The sequence below is a fragment of the Cnephaeus nilssonii genome (genome assembly GCF_951640355.1).
Source record: "Cnephaeus nilssonii genome assembly, chromosome: 20".
Lineage (NCBI taxonomy): Eukaryota > Metazoa > Chordata > Mammalia > Chiroptera > Vespertilionidae > Cnephaeus > Cnephaeus nilssonii.
The window spans coordinates 42,603,952-42,615,425 of record NC_137091.1 but is presented as its reverse complement, the minus strand read 5'-3'; the positions used below and the strand labels follow the sequence as shown (position 1 = coordinate 42,615,425).

The 11,474-nt window shown below is 61.7% G+C and overlaps 1 protein-coding gene across 1 annotated transcript; it reads left to right on the top strand.

Annotated features, from left to right (window-relative positions):
• The first annotated feature begins 716 nt into the window (after positions 1-716).
• Positions 717-4,239, top strand: PNMA8B (PNMA family member 8B). The gene is given in 4 exon segments (XM_079799363.1): positions 717-1,135; positions 1,137-1,217; positions 1,219-1,521; positions 1,523-4,239. Coding segments are annotated over 4 exon segments (1,869 nt in total). The 5' UTR covers positions 717-1,003; the 3' UTR covers positions 2,876-4,239.
• The last annotated feature ends 7,235 nt before the right edge of the window (positions 4,240-11,474 follow it).

Here is an 11,474-nt window from a genome sequence, read left to right as displayed (position 1 = left end):
GAGGTAGTGGTGGTGGTGGTGGTGGAGGCAAAGGCTGGGGAAGCAGAGGTGTTAAAGCGGCTATGATAGCCCCATGCCCCAGTCGGCGGACCCAGGCAGGGAAATGCTTTCTTGCAGAATCCGTGTCTGACCTCGCTGGTGACCACACCCCTATCCAAACCCTGTACAGACCCAGGGCGCAGTGCACGGCATCCTTTCGGGAACAGGACCATAGGCAAGAGCGAGGCCTGCGCTCATTGACCGAGGCCTGTGCACCTGAATGGTGCCTGCACCCCACAGATGCGGCCAGTGTGCCCTACTGAATCCCGTTCCCACGGAGTGACACCCATCAACTCTGAACCCGAGCGTGAGTCCAGGTCCCATGGCCGGAGCCCCTTGGTTTAGGTCCCCACATCCTCCCCCTGCGGATCTGGCCTGTTGGGGGCGCATCGCTGAAGGTGGTGCTGCCAGCGCCCACATCCTCCTTTCCTCCCGTGGTCCGGCCCTTTAAGAGCGGGTCCCCAGGACCCAGCTCGGACCAGTCGCGTTGCCATGGAGACCAGGCCCAGCTCACCGAGGGGCGAGCCCGTGTGTGCGCAGGCGCAGGCGCAGGACAGAGCAGCCGCGACGCAGCGGAACTGCCGAGCTCGGAGCGGAGGGTGCGCGTCCAGACGCGGCGGGAGCCGGGCCCCAGCGGCTGCCCTCCCCGCGCCGCTCCCGGTGCCCCCAGCGCCACCCGCCCTGCGTCCGGCCCGGCGGCGCCGCATCGCCCAGGCCGGCGACGAAGGGCGGAGCGGAGGGGCCGGCGGCAGCCCCCGGCCGGAGACGTAAGCCCCCTGCGGGTTGCCCGACAGCCTGGGGAGGGGACCTCGGGCCGGGCCGCTGCGTCCGCCGGCCGGTGGCTACGGGATCCCCGAGCCCGAGCCCTCAGCCCCGCCACGTTCACGAACCTGCACTCCGAGCCCCGCGGCGCTTTCCGGGGGGGATTGGCGGCGCTGGGCGGTCGGCGGCCGCGGGCGGCACCATGGCCCGGAGCCTTTTGCAGGACTGGTGCAGGGGGCTGGACGTGGACGTGCGCCGGGCCCTGCTGGTCACCGGCATCCCCGAGGGCCTGGAGCCGGCGGCCATCGAGGCCGCCCTGCAGCCCGCCTTCCTGCCCCCTGGGCACGTTCAGGCTGCGGAGCACGCGGGCGGTGCGGGGCGAGAAGGCCCAGGCCGCCCTGGTGGAGTTCCTGGAGGGACATGGATCCCTCCGCCATCCCCAGCGACATCCCCGGCGGCGGGGACGGCGCCTGGAGGGTCCTGAGCAAGGACCGCGCGGAGGACACCAGGGTCCTGAGGCAGATGCAGCGCTTGCTGCTGGATGAAAGGGCCCCCGGGGCCACGCCCACCGCTCCCGCCGCCGCCGCCGCCGAGGCTCCGGCCCGGGGGTCGGAGCGGGCGGCCCGGGAGGCTGGGCCCCCTCCGGACGCAGCCAGCAAGGCGAGGAAGGGCCGGCGGAGTCTCCGAAGCAGAGCCAGAGGCCACAGGCTTACCCAGAAGGGGCAAGAAGCGAGGCCGAGGGGGGCGGCCGTTCCCCGGCGGCGCCAGGCGCGGGTCCGAGGACTCCTCCTCCGACAGCCTGGGCATCGTGATCGAGGAGCTGGACGAGGAGGCCCTGGGCGGGCTCGACGCGCAGAGAGCGCTGTACTCCACGCTCCAGGTGGCCGCCAGGGAGCTCGTGCGGAAGTGGGCCCTGCAGGGGGACCCCGAGGACGCACACGGTCCCCGCGAGTTCCTGGCGCTGGTCACCGTGACGGACAAGGCCAAGAAGGAGGAGCTGGAGAAAGAGACCCCGGGCGCCGAGTCCATCAGCCTGAACATCGAAGACCTGAGCGGGGTCCCCGACTTGGTGGCCCTCCTGGCCGTGAGAGACACGTGGCTCGAGGAGCCCGTGGACAGCGACGCTTCGGAAAGCGACGAGTCGCAGGGCAGCGGGGACCAGGAGCCGGAGGGGGGCCACCCTGAGTTTGTGGCCATCGTGGCCTACACGGACCCCGCGGACCCCTCCGCCCGGGAGGAGATGCTGAAAATCGCTTCTGTGATTGAGTCGCTGGGCTGGAGCGACAAGAAGGAGCGGAAAGACGCGCTGCCCGAGGTCCTGTCCGTCCTGGCCAAGGACACGTGCGGGACGCGCGTGCAGGTGCAGGAGGCCGGCCGCCAGGTGGACGCCCTGGTGCTGAGGAAGGCCGCGGACGACGGGAACCTCCTGGAGTGCATCGCCAGCCTGGCCGAGCCCCAGCCCCGCCCCCGGGGGGAGCCGGCCCCGCGCGGCCTCTTCGCGGGCTGGGCAGACGAGGAGGAAGGCGAGGTGGGCCTCCTGGAGCTGGTGGCGCTCCTGGCGGCCCAGGACATGGCCGAGGGGGTGAAGGAAGAAAGGGAAGGGGCCTGGGAAGGCGGGGAGTGCAGGCACCACCGGGGCAGCCTCGGGGAGCTCCTGGCGCTCCTGGCGGCGCGTGAGAACGGAGAGTCGGAGGAGGAGTCGGAGGGGACTTCGGAGGGCGGCTCCGAGGAGACGTCGGAGGACACGGAGAGCGAGGAGTCGGAGCCTGAGGATCGGGCTTCCAAGAAGCCCCGGGCCAAGCGAGCCCGCACGGCCTCCAAGGTCCTGGGTCCGGCTGGCGCCCCCTCGGGGTCCCGCAAAACCCGACGGGGAGGCCGAGGCCGCGGCGACCGGGGCAACACTCCCGAGAAGAAAGCCAAGGAGGAGGCGGCGGGCGACAAGAAGAAGAAGAAGGGGCGTGCGGGCGCCCGCGCCAAGGCCGGCGAGGCCAGGGGGCAGCCGCCCACCGGCTCCAAGCCGACCCGCGGGAAGAAGGCTCGCCGGGGCGGGCGGCTGGCCCCCAAGTGCTGCTAGTGGCTCCCAGAGACAGCGAGGCGCGGCCGGCCAGGAGGCCTCTCCTCCGCCTCCCCTCCGCCCTCCCGGCAGCAGAGGCCGGACTCCCGCTTCGCCGCGCGCTCTGCGCCCTGCTGTGCGCCAGGCGCTTGCCTGGGGTCTCACCTTTACCTCCCAGTCCCTCCTTTGCAGGCCGCGCGAGCGATCCTAATGGAAGGAGAAAGAAACACACACACACACACACACACACACACACACACACCCCCCGCAGGCAGCAGCCCCAGGTGTTGGGACCGTGTCTCAGAGGGCACCGGTGGGCGTGGCTTTGGTGACCCCAGTTAGCACGGGGGTGAGTGGGCCCTGGACGCGGCCACCTGGGAAGGCCAGCGGTGCCAGTGAGTTCTTTGTGGCTCTTCGCGGTGCCCCCAAGGTTCCAGACACGTGCTTCTGGCCCGCGCCTGTGGCACCCCCTCCCCCCAATCTGATGGGGACTGTGGTGGAGGCTTGGCCACCAGCGTGCCAGTGGATGTCAGGGTGAAGCTGAGCTCCCTGCCTGAAGGGAGAAGGATTCCAGAAAGAGAAGCCGGAGAGGCCGCTGGCGCCTCCCCTGGAAGGGGGGGGGGGGGGAGAGAAGAGGTGGGAGGAGTGGCCACCTGTTACCCCGAGCGGGAGGGGGAGGGGGAAAGAAAGAGAGGACCCATCCCTGCCCACCTCCGAGCCGCTGATGCAGATGAATCAGCAATAAGGCCAGGCCAGCCTGCGCTGCCACAGGCTGACTCTCAGTGATTTCCCAAAGTCTGCACAGTGATTTCCCAAAGTCCGAATTATTTCCAACCTTTTCAGTTACAGCAATTCCCGTCCAGGTTAATGGCTTCCCCAGGCCTGTGGCTCCTCCGTAGTCCCACCAGCTGCCCTCCCTCCCTTGGGCTGACCAGTCCCTCAGCACTTGGCTTTGCAGCCCCTGACCAAGATGAGGGGGGGCTCCCAGGTGACCGTCTGAGTGAATGAAATGCCAGAGGGACCCTGAGGGGACACCCAGGGCCAGGGGCCTGTCCTGCCAGTGTAGGGGGTGACCAGGGTCCTGTGCTTAGAGGGGAGGTCATGTCCCTCGATTTGACCCCCCCCCCCCCAGCAGCCTGGCCTGTGCTGGCAGGTCAGCACCTGCTGCCCCAAGCGCTGTCGTGTCCTGTCCACGTGGTGGCCGGTGCATCGGCCCCTCTGCCCATCTCAGTGTCCCCTCGGCAGCGACCTCCACTGGCCGCCCCTCCAAGCCCTCTGTCCCGGGCTGTGTGTGTCTGTGTCCCGGTTTCCCGTCCCCAGGAGGCGCCCAGCCCATCATGCCAGCAGGGTCCTCGCTGCCCACCTGGAGGGAGGCATGGCGCCTGGGCGTGTCCTCACAGCCCGACTGGACTGTCCCAGCCCCACTCGGGACACAGACGCGGAGCAGCGGGGAGGTGGCCCCCTTGGGCTGCAGGGGACCTCCCTGGGACAGACAGGGTGGGGTCGGGGTGGGCATGGAGCGGGAGAGGCGGCCTGTCCTCCCTGGGGTCCAATGGCTTCAGGGCCTGGGGGGCTGAGCAGCTTCGGGGGGGGGGGGAAGAGGGGGGGTGCCCGGGCTGGGAGACCCTGTGAACTGACTCCTCCCTGCAGCGTTTAGGCCCCTCTCCTGGGCGCTGTCTCCTGGGCTCCCCAGTAAAGTGAACTGAGTATTCTGGCTGGTCTCTGTGCTCTGGGCAGTGGGGGAGGGGCGTGTATGAGGTTGGGCACCAGAGGCCCCGCCTGTCATGGCTGACGTCCAGCCAGAACCCCCTGGACCGCCCTGTCACTGACTTAGCCCAGTGTCCTTTCTGCCTCAGTGATGTGCCCCACCCCCCTGCCCTGACCCTCCCCCTTAAATCCTGCCAGGCCTTAGCTTCTACCTGCCCGCCTCCTCCCCCCAGCTCCTCCGGCTGCCTCCTGCCCTGTCTTGTCTTGCCAGTCCCAGGCCTCCATCATCTTTAGGTCCCTGCCACCACAACCCCTTTGCTGGCCCCACCCAACTACAGGTTCTGGGCCCCAGCCCTCACCCCTGATTCTGGCCCCTTAGCCCACCTCCCTCCCAACAACTTGTCGTGTCTCTGCCCCATTCTCTAGCTTTCAGGTCAGTCTCCACCCAATATACCTGCCCAGACCCCGGCCTGTCACACCCTCTCCCAGTCCAGCTCCCTGCCCTCACCTCACTCCCTGGGGCCCAGCTCTGCGCCCCGCCCACGCCACCCTCCCTGGCGCTCAGCCGCGTCCTCCGCGTGCTCGGTACCCTGAAACCTCTGCCCAGCTCCCAGCTCCCGTGCTGACCTTCAAGGCTCTGCCCTGGACCCCAGACCAAGAGGCCTCCCCTCCTACCTGGGTCCCTGCCCCAGACCCACACATGGCCACAGGGCTGCCAGCGGGTCGGGTCAGGACTGGTCTGGTGCCGATGAAGTCACTCCCCTTTCCAAACCCTTTAAAGGCTTCCGACATACCCACGGGCCACAGGCGTGCCCGCCCAGGGTATTTGCAGGGGTCTGTCCTTCACTTCATGGGGTCTTTCTTCAAATGCCACATTCCCAGGGGGGCTCCCCGACCACCCTGTTAAAAAGGTCACCTTCCCGCCCCTCCCCACCTGGTTTGTCAGCTCTGATTGCCACCGGTGCACCTGCTTCTTTCTAAAGAGCCGCAGAGTGTATTGTCAGGAGAGGGAATTGACAGGAGTTTTCCGCGCAGGGGGCAGAGGAGCAGGACGGGCTGAGGCGGAGGGTCCACGGTGGGGGCGGGGCGGGGGGTGAGTGGGGACGGGGGTGGGGGTGGGGGCCCGGGGGGCGGATCTAGGGCAGCAGAGTCGGGGCGGTGAGTGTGGTCCGTCCGGTCCCCGCCGCGACCCCAGCGCCAGCCCGGGGCCCGCACTCGGCGGCGGCTGTTCCGGTTGTCGAGTGACTCACGCACCGAAGGAACCGCTGGGCGAACGCGACCCGGCTGCGCGGGCGAGGACGGCGCTGGGACGCTCCTCCGGCGGGAGGGCCCTTCGCAGCGGGTTTGTCCCCGCGGGGAGCCCCGAGGTGCCGAGGCCCCGGAGGTGGACGGAGGGGGGCGCGGTCGCCTCCGGTGGGAGAAGAAGTCGGCGTCCCGGGCGGAGACCGGGGGCGCCTGCGAGGCTGCAAGGACGCGGATCCAGGCCCGGCGCTGGGGCTGGGGCTGCGGGAGGCCGCACCGATGCAGACGCGGGGTGCGGGGGGGGGGGGGGTGGCGCAGGGGCTAATCGTCCCGGAGAAGCAGGGCTGCATTAGACGTGGCGGCTGCGGAGAAAAACCCGGCGGGCGGGCCCGGAGGCGGGCAGGAGGGTCTGCAGTCCCCGCCCGTTGAAGGCTGCGGGAAGCCTCGCTGAGGAGGGGACGCGTGAGCAACACCCCGAGGAGGGAGCGGTGAGGCAGCGATACCCGAGGGGAGCGCACGCGGGGGGCAGGAGCAGCCGGTGCCAAAGCCCCGAGCCAGGGCCGTGGTGCTGGGGGTGTTCGCCTGTAGTCACTGACCCCGCAGGGCCAGGGTCCGTGCGGGGTTTAGGGGAGACAGCGTTTGCAAAACAGGCCACCAGCCTGCATGGGGTGGCTGTCTAATTAGATCCTTGTGACTGGAGTTTAGATGTGAGCCAGGCTTGAAATGAATGTCCAGAGTCCCTGGGGTCCGGATAGGGGTCGGGGCGCGCAGAGAAGTAGGGGTGTGTTGAGGATGAACCTGTCAGGGCACCTCTGCCGGCTCAAACGGAGACGGGGCGCCCCGAGATCTCGAGGATGTGACCAGGTCCTCGAATGGCCGGGAGGGAGAAGTCAGGGTTCCTGGAACAGAAACGACACCCTTTCACCTCCATCGGGCTCCCTAAAGCCTGGTGCTCGTCAGGAACCCCTCACCCCTCCGACTGCCTCAGCTTAGGCTCCGCCCCATCACACAGGACGCTCCGCCCCCCGGCTTCTAGGCCCGCGGAGGTGTGTCCACTTACGCGAGTTGCCTCTCGCTATTTTCCCACCAGGGGGCGCTCCAAGACCGCTCTCAGGGCGCGCCCACGGTCCCCACCAGGAGGCGCTCGGGAACGAAGGTTTAAAGTCGCGCAGAGGCGGCGCATCTGAGCGCTCCCAGGTGCCGGAGACGCTGGCCCATCGGCCCATCAGCCCATCAGCCCATCGCCTGGAAGCTCCGAAGCGCCGCCTGTCCTTTGAACGCCAGGCGGCGGGAAGTGACTCCCTGCAGGGCGGCGGCCTCTCAAAGGGAGACCGACTGCATCAACATCTGGAAATTTGTTCGGCGCCACGCAGACCTCTCGCATCAGGACCTGCATCTTACACGGTTCTGGGTGACCTGGGGACACACCGCCCTTTGTTCATTACCATGTGAGTGACCAACAAAAGAGGAAATAGCCCTAGCCGGTTTGGCTCAGTGGATAGAGCGTCAGCCTGAGAACTGAAAGGTCCCAGGTTCGATTCCGGTCAAGGGCACATGCCGGGGATGTGGGCTCGATCCCCAGTGGGGGACTTGTAGGAGGCAGCTGATCCATAATTCTCTCTCATCATGGATGTTTCTGTCTCTCTCTCCTTCTTCCTTCCTCTCTGAAATCAATAAAAATATTTTTTTTTAAAAAAAGAGGAAATGTCTGTGTAGATGAACAAAAGATCTGGTTTGCATGGTGTTCCTGCAAAGAGAGAGCACAGCGTAGTGGCCGAGAGTCTACTCTCTGCAGGGGACCTGGGTTCAGGTCCTAACCTTCCCACTCACTGGCTGTGTGACCTTCCCTGCGTCACATCGCCTCTGTGTGCGGCTTCCGCGTCTGAAAACGGGGGTGGGGGTGGGGGTGAGGTGGGGGGGGGGGGTATGGGAGTAGCCCCTTCCTCACAGGGCTGCTGTGAACAGCACCCAGCACTGGGCAGGGTCTAAGCGCAGCACCCATTTCTCGCGCCGCGTGCGTTTTGCAATCATGTGCAAATAGTTTTCCAAAAAGTGAAACCTCTGCCGTAAAGAGGCGGGCTCTCTTCTTGGAGGTTTGGCCATGGACAGACAGCCTTGGATCGCCCACCCCACATCCGGGAAAGGCCATAAAAGAGTTGGCTTGCTCCCGCCCTTGAGTGGGTGTGAAGGTCAAGCCTTGCAAACCTCCAGCCCCACCCTCTGGAAAGGCCCAACATGCTCACTCTGATTTTGTTTAAGCCACGGGGACTGGCGTGTGCCTGCCCTGGTCTCCCCAGGAAAATCCCAGCACGAGAGTGGACCTTCTGATTCCTTCTTGGTGCTCATGGTGTCATTAGTCTCAACATCTCAACCGATTCTGGGTGAGCGTGGACCACCCAACCCCAAACGACCTCTCTATTGGAAATGTGCACCCAGCCAAAACTGGTTTGGCTCAGTGGATAGAGCATCGGCCTGCGGACTGATGGGTCCCAGGTTCGATTCCGGTCAAGGGCATGTACCTTGGTTGCGGGCACATCCCCAGTAGGGGGTGTGCAGGAGGCAGCTGATCGATGTTTCTCTCTCATCGATGTTTCTAACTCTCTATCCCTCTCCCTTCCTCTCTGTAAAAAATCAATAAAACATATTTAAAAAAAAAAAAAAAAGAAAATGTGTGCCCAGAGACTCACAGACTCACAGGAGGTCACAGCAGGGGCAGAGTTAACTGGGAAAGCCGTGTTTCTCAAAGTGTGTTCCCCCAGCAGCAACACCGCCTGGGTCCCCCTTCCCTAGAGACCACTGACTCAGAGCCCCAGAAAAGGACGCTGGTTCTCAGCCTTGGCTACGAGTTCGAATCCCCTGGGGGGCGTTTAACACGTGGGGATGCCCTGGCCCCACCCTCGGGGAGTTTGAAGCTTTAGGCCTGAGGAGGGGCCCAGGCATCAATCATTTTATTTTTATTTTTTAATATATATATTTTATTGATTTTTTCACAGAGAGGAAGGGAGAGGGATAGAGAGCCAAAACATCGATGAGAGAGAAACATCGACCAGCTGCCTCCTGCACACCCCCCACCGGGGATGTGCCTGCAACCACGGTACATGCCCTTGACCGGAATCGAACCTGGGACCCTCCAGTCCTCAGGCCAATGCTCTATCCACTGAGCCAAACCGGTTTCGGCTGGCATCAATCATTTTAAAGGCTCTCCAGTTGACTCGGACGTGCAGCCAGGGTTGTGAGCCATTTCTACTCTAATCCTCCCATTGCACAGGCAGGAAGCTGAGGCCGGGTTGGGGAGGGCACTTCCTAAGGTCACAGGGCAAGTTGGTGACTGAGCAGCAGTAGCACCCAGGAGTCCTGTCAAAGCCTCATTGCACACGGCGGGCGGCCCTGGCTCTGCGTTAGTAGTGATAACAGTAAGAATGGATGGCGCCCTGGGAGGACTGATATGACTTACTTTAAAGGTTTCCATCTTCTTTGAATTAAAACCAATAATCTAACTTTATGAAGCAAAATAGTCTACAGTAAAATGTTAACTGAATATATGTGGCAAAATGATGTGTGATTTCCCCCCCATATTTACTGAGGTTTTTCTATCATGATCATGCATTGCTTTTATAGTCTGATAAAAAAATGTCTGTATAGCCCGGCCGGTGTGGCTCAGTGGTTGAGCATCATCCTGTGAACCAGGAGGTCAAGGTTTGATTTTTAGTCAGGGCATATGCCTGGGTTCCTTCAGGCTCCATCGCCAGGTGTGGGCGTGCAGAAGGCAGCCAATAGATGGTACTCTCTCATCAGTGATGTTTCTCTCTCTCTCTCTCTCTCTCTCTCTCTCCCTCTCCCTTCCTCTCTGAAATCAACAAAAATAGATACATAGATCAACCAAAGGACTTGTGTGCATGCATATGAGCCTAACCAGTGGTCACGGACAACAGGGGGGTGGGGGCATGCGTGGGGAGGGGTTTGGGATGGGAATGGGGGGATGAGGACAAATATGTGATACCTTAATCAATAAAGAAATAAAAAATAAAATAAAAAATAGATACATATATCTTTAAAAGTCTGTATAAACAGCGCTGAGGAAAAATGAAGACAAGTGGACTCAGTAGAGTGCAGGGGACATGGGGCATTTAATGGAAATGCTAGCTGTAGCCAGAAAAAAAAAAAAATAACACAAATGATTCATTTTCCCCTTCAACCTCTAAGCTAAAAACCCTCCTGGGATGTGAGGGGGTGGCCGCAGAGGCGGCCTTATTTTTGCATAAACCCTCTTTCAGGCGGGATAAAATCCTTGGACTCCAGGGTCATAGGTCTGTTTCTGTGTCAGGATGAGCCCTCTGCCCTAGTGTCCTACGCACCCATGTCCTTACGTTTGGGCTGAAATACTGTGGTTTTTGTCCTTTCCACACGATTCCTTCCGGGCCCACAGGACAATCCCATCTCCCTCCACACAGAGCGGGGAGAGGCCTCCCCCACCGAGGTGACTGAACGTGGCTTTCCGGGTGTTTCTCTGCCCTGCCTCCACCTCCAAGTAGGTATTTGTAACTTTTGTCAAAACCCGAATATACATTTAGAATTGAAAGACTAATTCACATCTTCTTTTTTTAAAAAATATATATTTTATTGATTTTTTCCAGAGAGGAAGGGAGAGGGATAGAGAGCTAGAAACATCGATGAGAGAGAAACATCAGTGAGCCGCCTCCTACACCCCCCCCCCCGCCCCCACAGAGGATGTGCCGGCAACCAAGGTACATGCCCTTGACCGGAATCGAACCTGGGACCCTTCAGTCCTCAGGCCGACGCTCTATCCACTGAGCCAAACCGGATTCGGCTTCTTTTTTTTTTTTTGAAAAATAAAATTATTCATTCTCTTTCTTTTCCTTTGGTTAAGGGCTTCAGGCAAAAAGCAGGATTAGTCACTGGCCAAGACTATTCCGACCACGTGACATGCCCCGGACACCAGGAGGACGGACGCTCACCTCCCGTAGCTACACGGGTGAAGCACCGCCTGGCTGTTCTGTGCGTTTAGTTCACGGGTCTTTTTCACATGCCCCTTCCCCTCGGGGCTCCGATTTTCATCTGCAGGATATTCTAGAAAATAGGGATAACATTTATCTCACTGCTATGCCCTGAACATGTGACCATTTAAAAAAAAAACATTTTTAAAGACCCTAAGTTAGGTCACATGCATACAGAAATGTGCCCCGAACACTAACACCGAGTGTAACAAACAATCACACAGGAAAATCCAGGCTGCTCGGGGCCCATCCAGAGAGGGTCGGCTCAGAAGTCCCTGATCATGAACTTCTCCCTCCCCCGCGCAAATCGTGTTCTGTTCTGTGATCCACACTTCCTTGCTTTTCTATAGACACGTACGTTTATTATTAACTATGTGATGGCTGGTAATAGACCTATGTATCCCTCAACACTGTATATTAGACTATTTTTTAACCTTACATGAATGCAACCTTACTGTCTGGATTGTCTGTGCTGTGTGCCTGTTTTTTAGGAAAAATAGGCAAAAAAAAAGAAAAAGAAAAAGAAAAGTAAAGAATGTGGGGCCTCTCAGTTTCCTGGCCACGTCTGCTCACTGGGAACCCTGCTCTCTGGCTGCAGAGCATGGAGACAGCTGCTGGCCTCCTGTCTGGGGGGGCGGGGGGGGGGGCGGTGGTGT